General features: G+C 44.4%; 1 protein-coding gene across 1 annotated transcript in view; it reads right to left on the bottom strand.

Annotated features, from left to right (window-relative positions):
- Positions 1-19,095, bottom strand: part of TMEFF2 (transmembrane protein with EGF like and two follistatin like domains 2) — a gene marked incomplete at both ends in the record, with an annotated part of 128,873 nt that overhangs the window by 34,762 nt on the left and 75,016 nt on the right. The window contains one exon of the mRNA XM_084265053.1: positions 18,233-18,329. Coding sequence (XP_084121179.1) covers positions 18,233-18,329 — 97 coding nt within the window. The remainder of the gene's footprint in view (positions 1-18,232; positions 18,330-19,095) is intronic.

Below are 19,095 nucleotides of genomic sequence, written 5' to 3' on the forward strand. Positions count from 1 at the left end.
TTCTGGCCACCAACTGTGCCATGTAACAGACAGCTCCCCCTCAGCAATGCTTGCATTAACAGTCATGCGATCTTGCTTGGGGACAAAGCCAGAGGTCTAACCTGGCAGCTGCTTCAGCTCTTCTGAGCACGTAATTCTGCACATGCTGCTATCTAAACTCTTCCCAGGTCCTTCTGACATTTAAGGCAAAGTAATGCGACTGATTTTCTATCTCCAGCCCACTGGTTGTGCTGAAACTCACAGTGCTGACTCCATGGCTCTCCCTTTGGAAAGTTAAGTGATGGAAATGTCAGCCTCTAGCTTTGCTGCTTGATTTAAGAAAGTGTTTAAAAGTCAGTTCACCTCCCATTCGCAGCAGACATCTGGACCACTGGTAGTGTAGAGGGATATAAGCAAGAGGAAAGCTTTGGTGGAAATTAGACAGTGAGGGTCAGATTTCTCCATCACCCCCCTCTGGCCACCCCAAACGTGCCCAGGGTGATGAAAATCAGTGGGACTAGGACTTGTCTTTTTTTTTTACATTTTCTCTATGTTGGGTAAGTCTGTTTTCCACAAATGTTCACAAAATACAGAAAAACTTGGGCTCAAAAAGAAGCCAAAGGTGAAAAGCTGTGGTTATAAATTAAATTACAAGATTTCATAGCCAGTGGAAGAAGAGAGAACCTGGCTCCCTGTGTTAACAATTTCCCCATACTGATGAACATACAGAATATAAGAAAAAAAAAAAAATCCAGTCCATTTCCTAAGAAGCTCCTTATCAGTTGAATAAGAATGTTCTGCTCCACCGAAATATTAACCATTGTCATTTCTTCCCGCAGCTGTTTCCAGCTTCCCACCTTAGACAAACTCACTTCATTAGGAAACATTTACTGCTCAAGTAATAGTAATTCTTTCCACGTAGCTCCACCATTTGCATTTCAGATGGGACACAATCAGCCATATGCTTCTTTTTTTTGTAATAAAACAGCTCAGAAACAGCTTCACTTTCTACATTTTGCTACAAAAAATGAGCGTAGGTTAATATATATTATGTCTCAAGTCAAGAGAAAATTAAGTCAACGAGAAAATTAAAACAAAAGGATGCTCTTTAGGGGAAACCTAAGCAGCTTTAGATGCAATTTCAAAACCACCTAGGGGATGTAGGAACCCATGCTCAGATTTAGGCACTTAAGAGACATATTTTTAAAGGTGTTTAGATGCTTAAAGATGCATGCAAACCCTCTGCGTGGGATTTCTGGATTCTCAGAGACCTATCCCCCACTGGTTTCAAAGACCATTTCAGAGCCCATTAGGCATTTGCTCACATCTTTCAGTACCTTCCAAAAGATCCAGAATTACTTTTCTGACCTCCTTCAGTAAAAGTGAGAAGAGAACCAAGATTTTTTTTCTCAACTCCATTCTAAACTCGTAACTGTGAGACCAGCCTTCCTTTCCACACAAGATCTCTGCAGTCACATGCTGCACTGAGGACCACCATATGAGCACCATGAACCATGCGCTCCTTACTCTGATGTCAGGTTGCTTGTGTGTGAGGAAAGCGTGAAGGGACCACCTCTAGATGACGCTATATACCCCAGTCCTACAGAATCTCTTGCATGATGCCTGATTTTCGGGGTTAGATGGGCAGTAAAAAGCCACCGCAATAACCTTGCCACCCTAGTCTCCTTGCTGCAAGGATCTGTGCAGCATCCACCCCTCGCAGTTTTCAGTGGACAGCTTCTAGCATGCATCTGCAGTTTCTTACTGCTTTTGCACATACACACTCAAATCCTACTTAAAGGCTGCACAATTAAGTCAACATCAGATATATGTCAGGAAATGCTAAAGGTAGGATTGCATCAGGAAGATTAATGTGCCTGGGTTGCTGACTCTGTTTAATTTATAGTGCTCATCTTATCAGGGAAAATGACAGTATATTCAAACATGCTTTTTCAGACTAGAGGAACAAGCAGTCTGCCATTTCAACCACAACCCCAAAGTCCATGAGAGTAAATTACAGAGAGAAAGGTGAGCATTTACTCCAAACATCCATGCCCAGGCACACGTGGCCACAGAACGCACGGCATCCTTCAGCGTGATCCACTGGTGATGTGACAAACGCAAAATGAACAGCACTTAACCAGCTTGACTGAAGGAACACCTACAGCCATAGGTAAAGGCACCTTCACTTGAAGCATTATAAAGTGCAGAAGTGGGATTGTGTCCTGTTCAACAAGAACCACCAAACTGTGACCTCCCCACTTGGGTCCCAGGGTGTACACTGGGTGAGGGTCCTGATGGCATGCAAGACTTCAGATTCTGCAGGACACAGGTATCTCCTACCCCAACGAGAGACTTGCCCTGACACTTGTCATGCCCACTCATCCCATCCCGCCCCTAGCAAGCACCCAGCGCCGGTGATTCCCCACTTGCTCTCAGCCTGCAACCTGATCACATCCTGGCTCTGCCCCGTCACCTTTCACACATGACAGAACTGGAGCAGCCTCATCTCTTTCGGATGCTGGCCTGGGCTGCCCCAGGTCCTCCTGCTCGCAATGCATCCCGCCGCTGCCTGCCTGCAGCTTTACGGTCCCCAAGGCACTTCAGTACGCCTCTAATTTTAAGTAATTTGATCATTTGGCCATTTTATCATCCTGGCTATGACTTCTGATTACAGTTCTATCAATAAATCTATTTGGTTTCTGTGTTCCTAAGTGTAGTGCAGAAGAAGTCTTGGCAATATAAAAGCTGACTGAGCTTTCCTCAGGCTCAAGAAGCTGCGAGAAGGTCAGTGAGGTCTCCTAGGGGGTCACAGGATAAAAATGTACCAGAGATCATACAAAAAATGTATGTGTAAGGTTTAACTACGCCTACTGCAGTCAGAAAAGCAGCTTTAAAAGCATCCACAAGGAAGGAGTGCTTCCAAAATTTCAGCTGATACCCTGCAGCTCCCCTGAGAAAGGAAGAAATACTGAATGCTGTCTCACAGGCCCATAGCCTCTTTCAAGTAATGGGCTCATATGTTAATTGGGCTGTCACTGTAAACAATCATTAAACAAGGCTCACTTTCTTATGTCTGTTCTTCCAGGTCATTACGATAGTCTCTGATGAATTCCACTTCATTTTATTCCATTTCATATGATGAAAATCTTGGAGGAGCCAAACATCCAGCAGTCCACTTAGTTACTTTGGTGACCATGAAAGGGAAAACTAACACAAACTATGATGCCTGTCCAACTGGAGAACCTGGGCATGTCCTTGGGGGGCTTTGGGCGCATCGTACAGCACAGCTTGGTGACACTGCTAAACCATCTGATGAGACTACCACGTCAGGGCCAAACTGGAAGGTCGCAGACAGGGGTGGTGTTAGCTGAGATGCCAGAGGAGCCCAGGGGGCTGCCTATGGGAGTGGTGAAATAGATGAGCTAAGCCTGTGGCAGGTAAAATGCTGACAGGCATCTCCCTGTGCCTCACTACTGACTTGTGGGGTGCAAGTCGCTGCTCGTATGTCTGTCGTGGCAGTAACTGCATTAAGCACACTGAACAGCACAGGGGAGCCTGCGTGCATTTTGGGAATGGTTGTCACTATTTCACCCACGTAGCACGCTTTCCCCCTTCCCAGGGAAACAAGAGGAAAGCGCAGAAGTAGACAAGTTTGCAGATCTTGGCCGTGACAAAAAAAAGCTGCCCAGACCTCAAAGGGGTCTGCATCCCAGTAGTGATGGCAATGTGCTGCACCAGGCTGCTTGGCCAAGCTGGAGCAGCCAACTTGGCTTTCCATTGAATCAACCTCTATAAAAATTAATGAGGTCAATAAACCAGGCACGGGTGAGTACACTGGTGAGCACACAAGCTCCTAACTCTCCACTCTTCTGCAAATAACATATGGTATTGTTTTCTGGGCACAGAGAGTATCTTTGCCTGCAGAGAGGATGCCACTGAAGAGAGGATTCATGGCTATGAAGGACTGTCCCTGGAGGGAGGAACTGCGTTTTAAGGAGGCGTCTCAATAAAATGAGAGAACGGCTCTTTGCCCATAAAGTGTAGAGGAATGCTATAATTATATTTCCTTAGTTCATGAATAAAGTATAATCATTAGTGACACAGTGATGATAAAAAGAAGCCCACTCCATGCTTTGCTCCTAAGACAACTATCTAGCCTTTGTTTTCAGTGATGTATTACTGAAAAATAATTTAAGAAAGAATTACTACGCAGTATCACCCCATAGCATGAGGAAGATTTCCTGTGTAGCTCTGATGGGAAGGAAGATAAATGAGACACTGCTTCTAAGAGAGCGGTTTTACTGGGAACAGATGCAGGCACATTTTTGTCAGCGCGAGATGGCAATGGCAGCTCTTCCCTATTCAACTTCTTTTAATTAGCCCTCTGCAGTTTGGAAACCTGAGAGCATTGTTGGTACCTCCTCTGTTTATTAAAGATTCATATTCAGACTTTGCTGGCCATGGGTCATTTGCTTTTTGGAAGCAGAGCAACAGAAAATTGTGTCTGAGATATCTGCAAAAAAAGTACTTAATGAAATGACTAACGTCTTCAGCCAAGTGTCTAGTTGATTACAGGGTCCAAACTGCAGAACAGCAATAAATCTGCCACAAAGAGAATTGTCAGTCAAGAAAAAAGGCATAAAACCAAACAGACAGGGAAGCAAGAGCTAAAAATGTGAAAATGCAAATCCAGTGTTATTTTTGCTAGTCAGAGCTCTGATATTTGAGTGCATATGCTAATTTGGTCAAGTGTGAGATCCCACCATGTCTCAGTGAGCACTGTTTTACAGGGAAAGCGATGTTCCATTCTGCAATCATTCTAAACATGTCATATATTTTCTCCAGGCAAAAAAAAAAAAAAAAAAGCAAGGGAAAAAACCAACAACATTTTGCAGCATAAAAAAGCCCAAAGCCTTCCCTTTGCCGTAAAACAGTGTATAAATAAAAGCACAGTTGTTGTACATTTATGATATTTCCACCAGAGACATTTCTTATCTTCCTCTGTTCTGACTAGAAAACAGTGATCAGAAACTCAAATTTCTGGTTGGATGTCAGCGTGGTCCTCTCCAAGCTCCCTGCCCCTCCGAGCGGGGCATTAAAGGCTCGTTTAAGCAAACATGGCAGTACCCACCTGCATAAAGAGCCTGGCAATCAGTCCCAAATGCCTGGTCTATCATTTGGATTCCTGCAAGGTTTCTCTTTCTGGTACACAGGGCATGTTTGTTGACATTACCAGCATGCAAGTTAAAACGAAGCCAGGCTTAATATTACTCCTCAACATTCGGACACACACTGTATGGCGGTTCAGCCACGTGTCAGGAGGCTGGTGGGAGCGCTCATTTACCCTGGCAGCTTTGAGCGCGTTTAATACATCTCAACACAACACCATGCAGAGATACTTGCACTAGTTCTGAGCAGGGACTGGCGAGGTTAACCAGGCTAGGCAGACCTGTGTCCACAGGTATCCACAGCCAGCGGGAGGTCAGCTAGTCCATTCAGACCATCTACATGGCTGCTACGTCGCGCCTTCTTAAAACACACTGCCTGCGATAGCCCTTTGCTGGGGAGATACGATGGGTCACCTCCGCTACCCACCTCAGCACCACATCAGTCATCCTCAAACCTGTCTGCACATAGGCAGCTAAATTGGATTGCTCCAGGGAGCTTGCATGCCTTTCAACTTTAGTCCACGCAAATATCAGCCCATTTGCAAGTACAACATTAAGCTTTACAGCAACATCCTAACACCAACAGCTTGGTACTATTATACCCATTTTACAGAGAGGTAAGTTTTAGTGTAGGGCCCTGGCACCCTCAATACACAGTCAACAGGGACTTTTGGTCAGGTACCCTACAGTGGTCTCTGTAGCGTGTGGAGCAAAGCCCAAGAGGATGGCACCCAATGATGCCTCCAGCCAGGAGACAAAACCACCTAGCATCGTCCCCTGGTTTAACACACCATCAGGTACAGATGTACATATACATTAAATAGTGTATATATAAGATGTATTCATAATGCACACAGGTTCACAATATTTTACGCTTTCTAGGAATCATACCTTACAACACGCCTGTGCTTGCCAAGAGACTGAAATCCTATCACTGCCCTCTTAAGAACATCATTAAGAGGCTTACAGAACAGAGATGCTGCGTGTCTCCTTCAAAACAAACTTTGCTGTATTTCTGAGGCTGATGCAAAACTTTAGCTGCAGTGCAGAACAATAAACAATACATATTTTATAATGACAGCACAAAAATAGCATGCGATATTTCTTTCCTGGCCCTGCTAGTGCTTCTCTTCTCCTTTAAGATCACAAGAGATGAAAAAAGCACGGCTGATTTGGTGTGCCTTCCATTCGGTGTCATTTATTTATTTATTAATCTAATTAATTTTTCCTTTCTGTCCTTTGCAGCCCAGCTTCTGCACTCAGGGCCTTAGCACATCTGCTTTTCACAGCGGCTTCCCTGGGATATTTTACCTATTTCAACTGTTCAAATCTTTATCTTCACCAGGAGCAAAAGGAGAAAAGCTTGATTCCCTCAGGGTGATGCAATGTTTCTGCATGGCACTTCAAATAGCAGCCTGTTTTTCAAACAATTAGAAATCACAGAGATCATGCATAGAATTATCAGCGTACTGCAGAGACTTTTATTATTATGCAGAGCATAATGAGAATGATTTGAAGGACCCCAAAGCATGGTACCACAAGAAAGGGCTGAATAATCAGGTGATTTTTTTTTTTTTTGACTGAAAGAGACAAAAATATTGTTTAATGAACATATGTCAAGCTAAAATACACTAAAGGGGTGAATATATTTATTACTGCCTTTCCTTGCATGGCAAAAGACACATACTCCAGGAGTGTAGCTAGTGCACAGAGCCAGGGCAATTGCCGTACAGCTGCCACGCTGTTGCTGCTGCTGAATAGCACTGGCAATGCTTTTTACAAATAGCTAGGGAGTTTTCAGGGCACATCTGTTGTGACAGCTCATAGAGGTTGTTCCCATCGGTCCTGCAGACTGGTCTCAAAGGCACCTTGCCCTCCAGCGGCAAGGAGAGCTGCCCGGGCACTGGCTCCTTCCTGGAGCTGGGCCAGCTCAACAACGAGTTGGGTTCCACACTCCACCACTTTGCAAGGTTCATCCTGGAGCCTGCAGCTCATGAGAACTACTTTAATCTGCCATGCAAGACACTGTGACTTTATTCCTAATTCTCCTTTCTTTCCCCCCCCCCCATAACTTTCTTTACTAAGTTTCAGACAAAAAAAACCGTCACAAACTTCACCTTTGCTTCTTTCTTGCAATTCAAAGCACCAATTATAATATGACCTTCATCTGGCTTCCTGGTGCCTCTGGTGCCCTCAACAGCACACTGAATTGTATGCTACCACCTTTAGGGCAAAATAAATGTCTGGTGGTTTTTGGGGTTTTTTTTTAATAATTCCTATTTAAAAGGAACTAAGTTATGTAAAACAGTCTTAACCCAAACAGAGAAACCAGAGAATTACAAGGCTGGTGACTGAGCTTGAAAAGCAATGGAAAAATCCTCACGCCAGCTATGTGACCAGAGAAGAAAATTCTAATTCTGTTCACATGCCAATTTGAGTGTCTGCAGGTATCTAATGTGTGGGGCTTATTTAAAGCACACAGAATAAAATAAATGTCTTTTTATGGTTTGCCTATGCTTGGTGTCCTTCACGTCTCTATAGTCAGTGCTAAAACAAAGCTTTGCTGACTGTTTCTTTCCCTCTGTAAACATTCGAGGCTGTCCTTCATGAACGTTTTATCACAGTGTGCCTCAGATTGCTGATACCATTCTCTCCTATCTTGAAGCCAGCAGAATAATGAGTACTGTTCCCACAAATCTCAGCTTTTCACCCGTGCCTGTGACAGCCGGCAGGAATACTGCAACGTCTGGTGGGAAGCGTGGGACACCATCAATCTGGAGGCCCTGGCACGGACCTTGCCATGCAGGAAGGGCTTGATCTGCTCACTAAGTACAGCGGCACCAGCTGGGACAAATGGCAAATACCCATTACCACCTTTGTTAATGCTAGAAGTGACTTCTGAAAGCCAAGAGCAGAGTAAAGGGACTATGGCCTCCGGGCTAGCAGTGCCATGTGCTGCAAGCCCTGACCCAGGCAGCACATGTGTCATGTAGTGCTGGAGGGGAAGGCAAGGCTCAGCAGTGATCTTCTCCAAGCTAGGTAGAAGAAAACTGTGGTAGAATATTCCCTCCTCGCAAAGACTCCCTCCCCACCTACAAAATCAGACTGCCTCTCACCCTGAAACTGCTCCGTGTCCTCAAACACATCTGCTCCCACTTTCTGAGGAGACCTGCCCGAGACAGCACCCTCTGATTTGGCTGCAGGCTACCCTGCTTACAGAGCTCACACAACAAAACAAAATCCAGTCTGGTTACTTAATGAAATTTTAGAAGGGTACTTCTGGAGTTTCCTTGAGGCACCGTTTGCACCTCCTGCACAGACAGCAGTCAAGCAAGACCAGCTCCTGTCACACTGCGTTGAAATGAGACCTCAGCCCATGGGTATGGGCCTGGGACAGAGCAAACCGCTGCATGTGTGGGAAGGAGAGGGCAGCAGTAGCCTCCTTTTTCCTCAGAGCATTGAGGTGAAAGCTGCCACACAAAACCAGGCATTATCACGGCCCGGGGAGGCTGTTACTTCTCCTGCTGCCTCATGATGACCGTAGTGGCTGGCTGCTTTTGGGAGCAAGCCTTGAGGGGACAGTACTGCTGCCAGGGAAAGGAAGACGAACGAGTGAATGAAATGTGCCATATCAAGGACACGGATACGTCCTTGTCAGCATGCTAATGAGATGAGAGTAACCTTCTTCAGGTCCGGGACACAGTTCACTGGGATCCACCTGCAGCTCCTAAAATGATGGGCGCACCACAAACACTGCGCCCTGTCCAGGACCAACGTCCCTGGGGCACCTGTGCTTCTCTGTGCTGGAAAGCTTTGTTACAAAACAGCCAGGCTGAGAGACAGCAATTAAGTCTGTACATCTGGGCACATTTCATGGAGGCTTTTAGCTATGACTTGCACTTGGGAAAGGACCAGGGCAGGAGATGGACGCTGTGGGGAAGGAACACCTGCCATCCCACAGGGGCTGTGGGAGCAGAGGTCAGCCCTGCGCATCAGCTCCAATTGAGTTTTCCTCAGGCTCATATTTAATGCATGGAATGTATTTTTAATGGCTTAGATGTGTGAACAAATCGTGGCCTTGCTGTTCCAACACGGGTGTTGTGAAGGAGCCTCCGACCTTCTGCAATGGATGCAGTTTTAACTTAATAGTTAACATAAAGCGGGATGGACGAGATGAAGCATTCTATTAAGACATTTGATAATAAATTAGAAAGCGCTTTCCCAATGCTTTACATAGTTATTCTCTCTCCTGATCTATTTAGCCAACACATGTAATTCTGAGCTACAAAGCTCTATTCCTGCTTTCATAAACATACTTACATAAAACTCAATAACAACACAGTCTATTTATTGCTAAAATGCTGGTAGGAAATTGGAAAAGGTATAAATACAATTCATTGCTGGTGATCTCCTGCCCCCTGAAGGCACTGTAAGGCTCCAAATCTTGCTCAGTTCACAACATCATAAAACCAAAGCAATAAATGTCACTCCTTTCTTGATTGCGCATTAGGCCAATCAGCTTTTTATTGCGACTAAATAGGCTGTCATGAAGGCACCGCTCAGTTTACTGCTAGGGTATGACTTTGGCTAAACAAGGGGCCAGGGAGGGAGGAGAGCTTACTTTTAAATAACAAGAAGGAGAAAAGAAAACGGGGTCGGGGGGGAAAGGTGCAAAAGTGTGTTGCTTTCCAAGGTCTTTGCACTTGCTCTTTCATGCCGTAATGCTGTGATGTACACAGATGATTATGTGTCAATGCACATTAATATTTGATGCGCATTATCGTATTATTCCTTATGTGCACTTTCACAAACTGGTGAGCCTAGGCTCTCCCAGCCGCGGTGTTCCACAACCGAGCACGATGTCTTCGCCTCAGAGTGCCCGGCACAGCTCTGCCCCTTGCACAGCCGAAAGCACTCTGTGTACCTTTGTGTTGTGTACCTCCTACAACGTGGGAGGAACCAGGCATGATCTTCACAACACCCTGTAGTACAAGAGCACAAAACACACCACCAAAACCGTCCCCTCAGATGCAAACAAAGGTGTGTGCTCAGAAGGCTGCTACATTCTCCCACCTAGGACTGAAAACCACTGCTACAGATGGTGGCAGAGGAACAGAAAGCAAATATGGGGTTCATTTGCGCCCCTGTTAAACTAGGCACATAAAATGGTTGCTCTCGGCCACGCTATCACGAGTACAGGTTGTATATGGGCATTCCCTGGAAACAGAGAGGGATGCTGCTTCTGTCTCATGTAGCGCCCAGAGATGCACATGCCCCTGTAACAGGCACAGCTTGGCAGCAGAGCAGCCCACTGCCACATTGCTGCGATGCCAGCCAAGCCGCCACTCCACACACCCTCCAGCTGCCCCTCCACAGAAACGCTTAGCTCCCCAGCTCCACGCCGGGAGTGCCACTGCTGCCTTGGAGCCAAGCGGGGGGAAGGTGGGTGAGGAAGACCACCCTGTCACCTTCAAGTAGCACCCCCAAAACCCTCCCTGAGCCCCTGTGCATGAGCGGCTGCTGTGGCTCATCCCCGCTTGCCAGCAAACAGCAAAACCAACAAGCTGCAAGTCAGCTTTAGGTTTCCTCCTACCTTCCATGGTCCTTACGTCCAGCCTTCTCTGCCATGACCACCCATCTCTCTATTTCTCCATGCTTCCCGTCTACACACCGCATGCTCAACCTAGGGATCTTGGCCATGGAAGCCTGGCAGAAAAACATGGCTATTTTGAGCCATGCTTTAGAATTATGACAGCTTTTTTTTTTTTTTTTTAAACTGTAATGCTGACAGACTAATAATTGTGAAGACAAATGACAGCTCTACATATCTTTCAAGCTTTCCTTTCCTTAAATTTCAGCGGAATTTGTGTCTTGCTCCTAGAGGAGCATGGCACTGTGATAAGATATGAAAACCCAAAAAGCTCAGAAGTTATTTTTGGCTTTTCACAAATCAATATTTCCTCTAAAGCAATTGAAGCAGTCAGTAAGCCAAATTCTGCATTTATCATCACAATTTCCAAGTAATTCCTTTGCACTCTGTGAACAACGGTGCATTTACACGCTGACAAAGTCTGCTCTCCCTTCTGCCCGTGACAGCTCCACTGGCTACTGAGAAGTTACTCCATGGCTGTGATACCGGGAGAGAACTCTTGTTTCACTAAAGTCAGTAGGATAACTTTCATCAACTTCCGTAAGCTGGAAGTTCATCTTCTGAAACTGAAAGCCAACTCTGGATTGGCATCTAAAAGAGGAGCGCAACGGGGAAAAAAAAATCTATAAGCTTTATGACTGTGTAGGGTAATAGTCCCTGGACACACAGCAAATTTTGCTGTAATTGCAAAAGATAAAAAATGTCCTTTTTATTACAAAACTGAAGGTCAGGGATTCTGTTTTTTGGATACGAGATGTATGTGTTGTATAGAGTCCCTAGAAAGACTTACTTGGATGAGCAGTACAGATGGAATACAATGTGGGTTTGCATTTATCTGAGAACATTTAGAGCCATGATATATAGTCTACATGACAGACTTCTCGATGTATAGAGAAAATACAGCCAATTTCTTTGTGTAGGCTGAATTATTTACCATACCAGAGTGTTCTAAAGTGTATTGGTAATAAAACACTATGAAGTATAAGTAACTCCAGACAATCTTGGCTTATGTTAAAACCAGTTTTTTTTAAAAGAATGTTATTAAGAAAATAAATCCTGAGAATCTGGAAAGGCAGGAGTTTGTCAAATGAACATAAACCTCTGAAGGATTGTGTTGACTCAATGGATGTAAAGGTCAAATTCTCCAAACCACCACCCCTAAGGGAGTTGGGAATCAGTCTCACTTCAAAATTAAATAGGCTATTTTGGCACAGGATGAGGGATGTAAAGATGATAAGGTGATTTTGTGAAACTTACGTGACTGGGAAAAATGGCTGTTTTTAACCAAAACCAAACAAAATGTACATAGAGTACAACAATTTCCCCAGACAGCCAAACAAGGCATCATTTTCCCAAGCATTAACTTTTTAGCCAAGCACCTCCAAGTAGTGTATTCAGTTTAGAAATGCACTGCGTTCACACCTGCCTCCTACTCCTCAAAAAGACCAGGCCGTAAGCTGCCCTTAGGGACACATCCTCTGAAGATAAAGCTAACATCCTGTTCCTGTATCTTCCCTTGCTCCTTCTGCAGACTCACTGCTGAGAAAGAGGAAAACCACAGATTTGGGGTTTGATTCAGAGTCTTTTAGAAGTCAGGAGGGATCTGTCTCTGGCTGCGGTGGGGCACAAAGTTACTTTTCACCTGGGCTAGTTTTAAGTTGAAATTCACAGATTCACAGAATTATAGGGGTTTGAAGGGACCTCCAGAGATCACTGAGTCCAAGTCCCAAACTCATACCCATCACTGATTTCCATTAGCTCAGGCTACTTCTTACAGTCTTGTTGACTTGCCCCCCCGCACAGTATCTCCACCGCTCTCTAAACATGGTGTCACAACAGTTACACCACAAGTTGCCTAGTTTTCCTTTTAAAGCCCTTTAACCATAGAACACACACGAAATGAAACACTGACAGTTTACAGAGTCAGAAGTGGGCGAATTTCTGGGCTAATACCTGGGGGTAGCTCTGTTATTAGGCTAAGACAAGTGACATTGGGTGTGAAAGGGTGCAAAAGCTGCTTGGTCATTTCCGGCTGTGCAATAGCATGTTGTGGCTATCTTTACTTTCCTCTCTAGACCCTTGCCTGGACTGTTATCAGACACGACTTCTAAGCTCCACAAGAAGATTCATGCAGCAGCAGCCTCACTTCATGCCTTAGGTACAATCTCAAGTTAAGCAGAAATTTAAGTCTTTGCAAGAGTGCCATTTTTGTAATGACTTTGATTACATTTCTGTGGTTATTCGAACCGCAAGTCCAATGAGCATGTGAAGTGTTATACATAGCCATGAAGGAAGATCTACTTTTCCTCTAAAAGGGAAAGGAAAGCAGCAGAAAATGGCAATTATCTACTGTATGATGCACGGGACGCTGCAGACGCTAAAGTGGCTCGTTGTTTCTGCATCTGGAACAAGTAGGTCACACATACTTATTATACACACTGCTGAACATGAAGCAGCCAATACCCGTGTAATGTATGTGAGCTTTCAAACCACCTTTTAGTACTTTATAGTAGTACAGCATCTTGTTTGCAGATGCTCTGGTTGAGAGCAACTGATGGAAGGGGGAAGGGACCCAAAGCTGACTGACCTAATTGCTGTGTGGATTAAGAAGCTGGCAAAATCATTAGTTTCTTTTATATGTTTACTTTCTATACCATAATAAAGATAAATATTGATTGGTAGAGCGGTATTGATCGTAGGCGTCACTGCAGATGGCAGCTGCATGATTTGCACAAATATCTTCTGTGTACAGTGCTTCTCATTTGCATGAGAATGCAGCTTCACCATCCGCATGTGTCTCAGACCGCTCTCTTTCCACGCTGGAGCATCTACCCAAACTATACATGTTAGTCCTTAGCAGTAACACATGAATCAAAAGACTAAACCAGTGCATCTTGTTAATGCATTTTGTATGCGCGTCTGTCTGCCATAGGTAAGGGGAGTTTACTGTCCCAGCCATGTGGAAAGAAGCACAGGACCTGCCGTAAGGATGCTGCAACGTTAGCACCTCACTTGGGAACAACGCCCAGATGCATGGCACGCCTCAGACCAATGCTCCTTCCTTCACTCACTGACCTAGGCACTGGACACGCCTTCATTCAGGTCTGGATGCCTTTTCCCAAGCTCTGGACTTTGGGTCATTAGAGATGCAGTGTCCCCACGGAATGGCTTCAGCATCGTCTCCTCGGCTGAACCTGCCTGGTGGCATCCTTGCCCACTTGCAAGCAATGGAAAAGGCCCCTCCAGCATGGGCCAGGCTTATGAGGAGGGAGGAAATGTGCCTACCACAAGCACGGCGCCTGTTGCAGAGCACAAAATCCCACGCTCAGCCATGGAGCAATCTTTGGGGACCCTTGCATTGGACTGAGCTGTGGGAAGCAGCGTGGGTATTTACATCCCCTTTGCATCCCTGGCGCAAACCCTGAGCGGCTCATTCAGGGTGAAGCATGTCCTGCCAGGGATATGGCTGCCTCTCTCCTCCACCTGCAGCCTCCAGGAAGAGGAAGGCAGAGGAGCAATCTGCAGAGATGGCGTCTTCACCCCTTGGACACAGCCAGGCTGCCAGGGAAGCACTCTCCCTGAGCATGTCACACATGCCTGCATGTCTGCCTCACAGTTAGCAAAGCACATCTTCTTCTGGGCAATGCTGCGCTTGGAGCCTGCTGCTGGCTGACCCGCTGATATTGAAATTCAGAGGAAAAGCATGCATATTTAACCCCAATTCATCATTTTGATTTTGATTAACTCTACAAGTCAGAGGTTTGCAGGCTTTAATCTTGTTTTAAGAAAATACTCCTGTCCTCTCTTCTTGGTGCTTTCCAACAGGAAATTCAACAGAAGGGGTTTTCCTATTATTTATCTCCTTCCACTTACTTGGACACATCATGGGCCTCTGGAGTAGCTGCCCAGTGTCCATCCCAGCCATGGCTTATCCGGCGTAGAGTTTCCTTGTTTCCTCAGTGGCCCATAAAGAGGAGATTAATACTGGAATCCAGGTTCCTGATGTGGTTATGCACTGACACTAAGCCACTTTAGCAGATGAGCAGGCACTCCACTTGGTGACTACTATTTATATATGGTGAGTGAGTATTTCATAGATGCTTTTTGGAAGATCTTAGAAAGATCTTCCAGAATGTTATGCTTCATTCAGAATGTTCAGAATGTTATGCTTCATTCTTCATTTCCTTTTAAGTATATCTCTCAGGGTGTTATGTTGAGTAGCCCTGTCTTACAAAATCAATTATTCCTTAGCCAGCTCAGAAATAAAACCGAAAGTAAGCAACACCAAATGTCTGATTTACCAATAGATTGCAATCCAGTGCTAAAGAGCACAGCTACTGCCCTGCTTTAAATATTCATGAGGCCCACTGGTGCAAAATGCATTAAAGGTGGGAATAATGCCAGTAATACACGATCCTCTTAGTGACAAGAAGCTTTCACATATTAAAGTAGCAAGATGTTAAAGACTTTCAACTGAACAGTCTTTGTTTTTAACCTAGAGAAAGAGATTCACTAATGGAATGCCAAATTGCATTCACTCTCATGATCCGAGACTGCAGAATAGGATAATAACACATGTGTGCTTTACCACGCTCTGGAAAACCTGTTATTACAGTGGGTTCTTTCCTGCCACGTCTTTGTACTTCCCAGAAAATGCTCACATACATATCTTACCCCTTTGAGTAGTCTTCTACATGACAAACCCTCTATCAGAATCCCAGGAGCCTAGCCATTAACAGACTGGTTTTACACAAATAAGAAGATTTTAAAATAATGGTGACACAGTACAATAGCACAGTTTAGCTGAGTGACAACTGGCAATGAATAACCAAAAAAAAGAGAGAAAAAAAGAGAAAGAGTTAAACCAGAGACAGGGGACTGCAAAATAACAGACTGTGGCAATGCACAATAATGTTAATTGTCGCTTTAAATCATCAGCAGCCCAACCACATCTGCTATCACACCTGTGCTCTCTCCTCTGATCTTCTCTGGCACCCTAGAAATATTAGGCGCACAGCCAGCCTCGTACTTCCAGCTCTCTGCGGTCTGGCTCTGCTAGCAAGCTTGCATCCCTCTTACCTGGAATGCATCAGGCATTGACCCTGCACCCTCAAACTGCTTCTGATTGATAGGGGACATTGCCAGTGACGGGCTTGTCGCCCTGTAACAACAGGTCCTGGGGCCACTGGGACCCACTGACCCCATTTGGGTTGTACAAACCTCATCAGTCAGGTCAGATAGCTGAAGAATCTCTGCTTACATCTGAAATTTAATCCGCATATAAAAGAGCGATCAAATAATAAAGTGATTTCCCCCCCACACTTAATCCAAGGACGTTTTCTGCACACCAAATCTTGGCAGGGGGAGTGGGGCAATATGTCTATCTGGTGCCAAACACGGAAATTCAATTAACGTACATTTGAAAGAGGGATCTAGGTCCCCTGTACATAGTCTGCTTTTATTCTAGAAATAAGAATAACAAAGAGCTAACAGCCAGAAGGCTCATTTTTCAGAAAGACGTTTATCCGAGACTAATCAGGGGGCAGGGACAGGAAAACAGGGCTCTGTTACGGCATATGAAGTTGTTTACTTCAAAGCAGACCTTTAACAGGCTTTACATGGTCTTTGTACTTCTGGTTGGAAATCTGCTTCCCTGCCTTTTAACAGTTGGTCTGGTAGCATCTTCCCAGTAAATGCCCTTCCCCACTTCCCGCCCCGAGAAGCATCTTCCCCAGCAGAAAGACTGCCTGACAATAAAGATTGAGAACTTCAGCTCCTGCAGTCATTACTCTGCTCCACGCAAGCCAAGTTGTTTCAGAGGGGAGGAATTAGATAGTGCAAAAGCTGCAGTGGGAACATTACTGGGTGAGTTGGATCAGGCTGTTTTAGCAAGCTATTTCTGGAAAAAAATAAACACTGCTACTCAGTGCTTATGATTAATAATGTTATCTTGTAGCTAATTTTATTCCTTGCCCCTCTCTTCTCCTGCCTTCCAATTTGGAAGTGCACTTAATTATGAAAACATGAGCACTAGACTGTGAATTTTGATATATTAATTTTAGCGTGGTTTTGTTTTTACACTGCACCATCAAAACTCTCAAGGACAACCGGTCAAGGAGACAATGAATATCCTGACACCTGGGGTAATTTTCTTAAGCAAAGACAAAATTAAGCTATTTCTTCCACACAAATCCCATTACACTAATGCAAACCTATAACTGTGATGCTCCTTGCTCCTGTTGTTCAACACAACAATTTCTTTCCATGATGGGAGCCAGAGAAAGGCCTCTGTGGTTCGTTTACTTGGTGTTTTTTAAGTATGAGAACTGGAGATTATTAAAAGCGCGGAAAGACAAAACCAAACCAAGCACAAATGGATGACCATGACTGTATTCCTAAAGTTCTTCACTGAATAGCAAAAATGCTCTTAAATTCATGCCTGACCAACAATGCCTGGACGAGGTCAACTGCCCAACACTGGGCCCAATTATCATCCATCACTCATTCATTCATTGACTCCTCTCTGCTCCGTTCCTACCACCTACGTTAGAGTTCGTGCAATATTGCTTTATAGACATCTCACTGCTCGCTCACTGTATCCACCCTTTAAACACCACTGGCCCACAGCTTCAGAAGCATCAGCCACACAGTATTTCTAATATTTTCATGATTATTTTGTTGTCTCTCTAAATTTGTAATAATTACTTAGATAGAAATATGAGGCTTGGAATTAAGGCAGTGTTACAAACACAGCTCTGTGAAGAGTGGCCCTTTTGATGTGCTAGCTGTTCCAAAATCACAATGAAATCATTGGTTTAAAGTTGGGTTAATATATGTTTGCACAGTTTCTAGGCAAAATGGAAAAAAAAAAAGAAATTCTGAGTCGATAGAATTATTTCAGTTTCTGTGGTTAAGGTTTCATAATAAAAAACCACCCTGAATACATTTGAAGGCTCTTTTAAAAATAAATAAATTTCCATTCAGAAAGTGTCTAAATGTATGCTCTAATCATTCGAGGGTTAGGTCTTCAACTCCAGCAACTAGGAAAAAGTGAGACAGATTTTCCAGCATTTCTAATGCCACACAGGAATTAACATGATGATAATACTAACGATACATTTTAACTGCAAAAGCTTTAGGTCAGTTATTTTTCCCCAATTCTATTTTTACCAAAGTATAAAGCTGTAAAACCCCAGATGGAATAACATAAGTTATAACGGCAACAAAACAGATAACTGTGTTTCTAAACTTTGTCTAAATCGTGCATGTTCCAAAATTATGAACCAGACTGTTCAATACATTTTTTTCAGAGTAATAACCACCTCAGTCGCTGTGCAGAAAATTATCTAATATGGGTAACGCTTTCTACACCACAGCACCTTTAAATAATATGACATTCATTAAAATAGGAAAGTAGACCAAATTACTGTACCAAACATCCTCTGCATCTTCGTCACACTCTGCCCCAAACTGGCAAATGTCACAGGTCGATGTCTCTTTTTGATTGGTTTCACCTGAGCCTTCATTGACTGTTTGGTGGAAAGCAGAAGAACACAAATTAGTAAAGGCAGCACTGTAGCAAAAGCACTTCTCTCTCTCTACAAAAATCTATTCACCACGCCAGCTTAATGTGCAGCTCCCAGGGCTGATGCTGGCCAGCAGACCGTGTTTGTGAATGGGGCCAGCACAGACAGTTCCATGTTGGCCTGTGATAAATGCCCTGAATTATGCTGTTGCAAGGGAATAGGGAGGAAGACCCTTCCTCTTCCTTTTGCGCTTAAACAATCTGCAGCCTGGGCAGGTTGCGTCACCACTGAGCCTTGCCGCTTTTTTCCCAGGGAAAATAATGGAGGTGTATTGATAGCATCACACACTGCCTTGTGTCCTTTGCTGGGGAAGGCCCTGAGATGGACCCAAGGGGATGCTTTCCTCAAAACTGTTTTGAAATTACCTGCCATGTGGTGCAATCTAGTCCATTCCAAAGGCACAACATTTTTCTCTTCAGAAGTACAGCTATGAGCCCCAAGGACTAGTTATCTCTGGCAGAAAAGATTTAGTGCTGTCCAGAGGAGAGGACGATTTTCAGCATAGGTTAAATTTGAAACCTGGGAAAGTCAACACCCTTGTCTGCAATTGTGTAAGGTTTGTGACTGGGTCTTAAGTCAAAGATGTGAAGGGACTGAGGGGAAAATAAAAATATGGGTGTAAGAGGACTGTGAACAAATGTTGACGGTTGAGTACTGAAAGAGACCACTAAGGCAGGCACCGAGAGTTTGTTAAAAGATCGGAAAGAAA

Source organism: Gallinula chloropus (genome assembly GCF_964237585.1).
Source record: "Gallinula chloropus genome assembly, chromosome: 5".
Lineage (NCBI taxonomy): Eukaryota > Metazoa > Chordata > Aves > Gruiformes > Rallidae > Gallinula > Gallinula chloropus.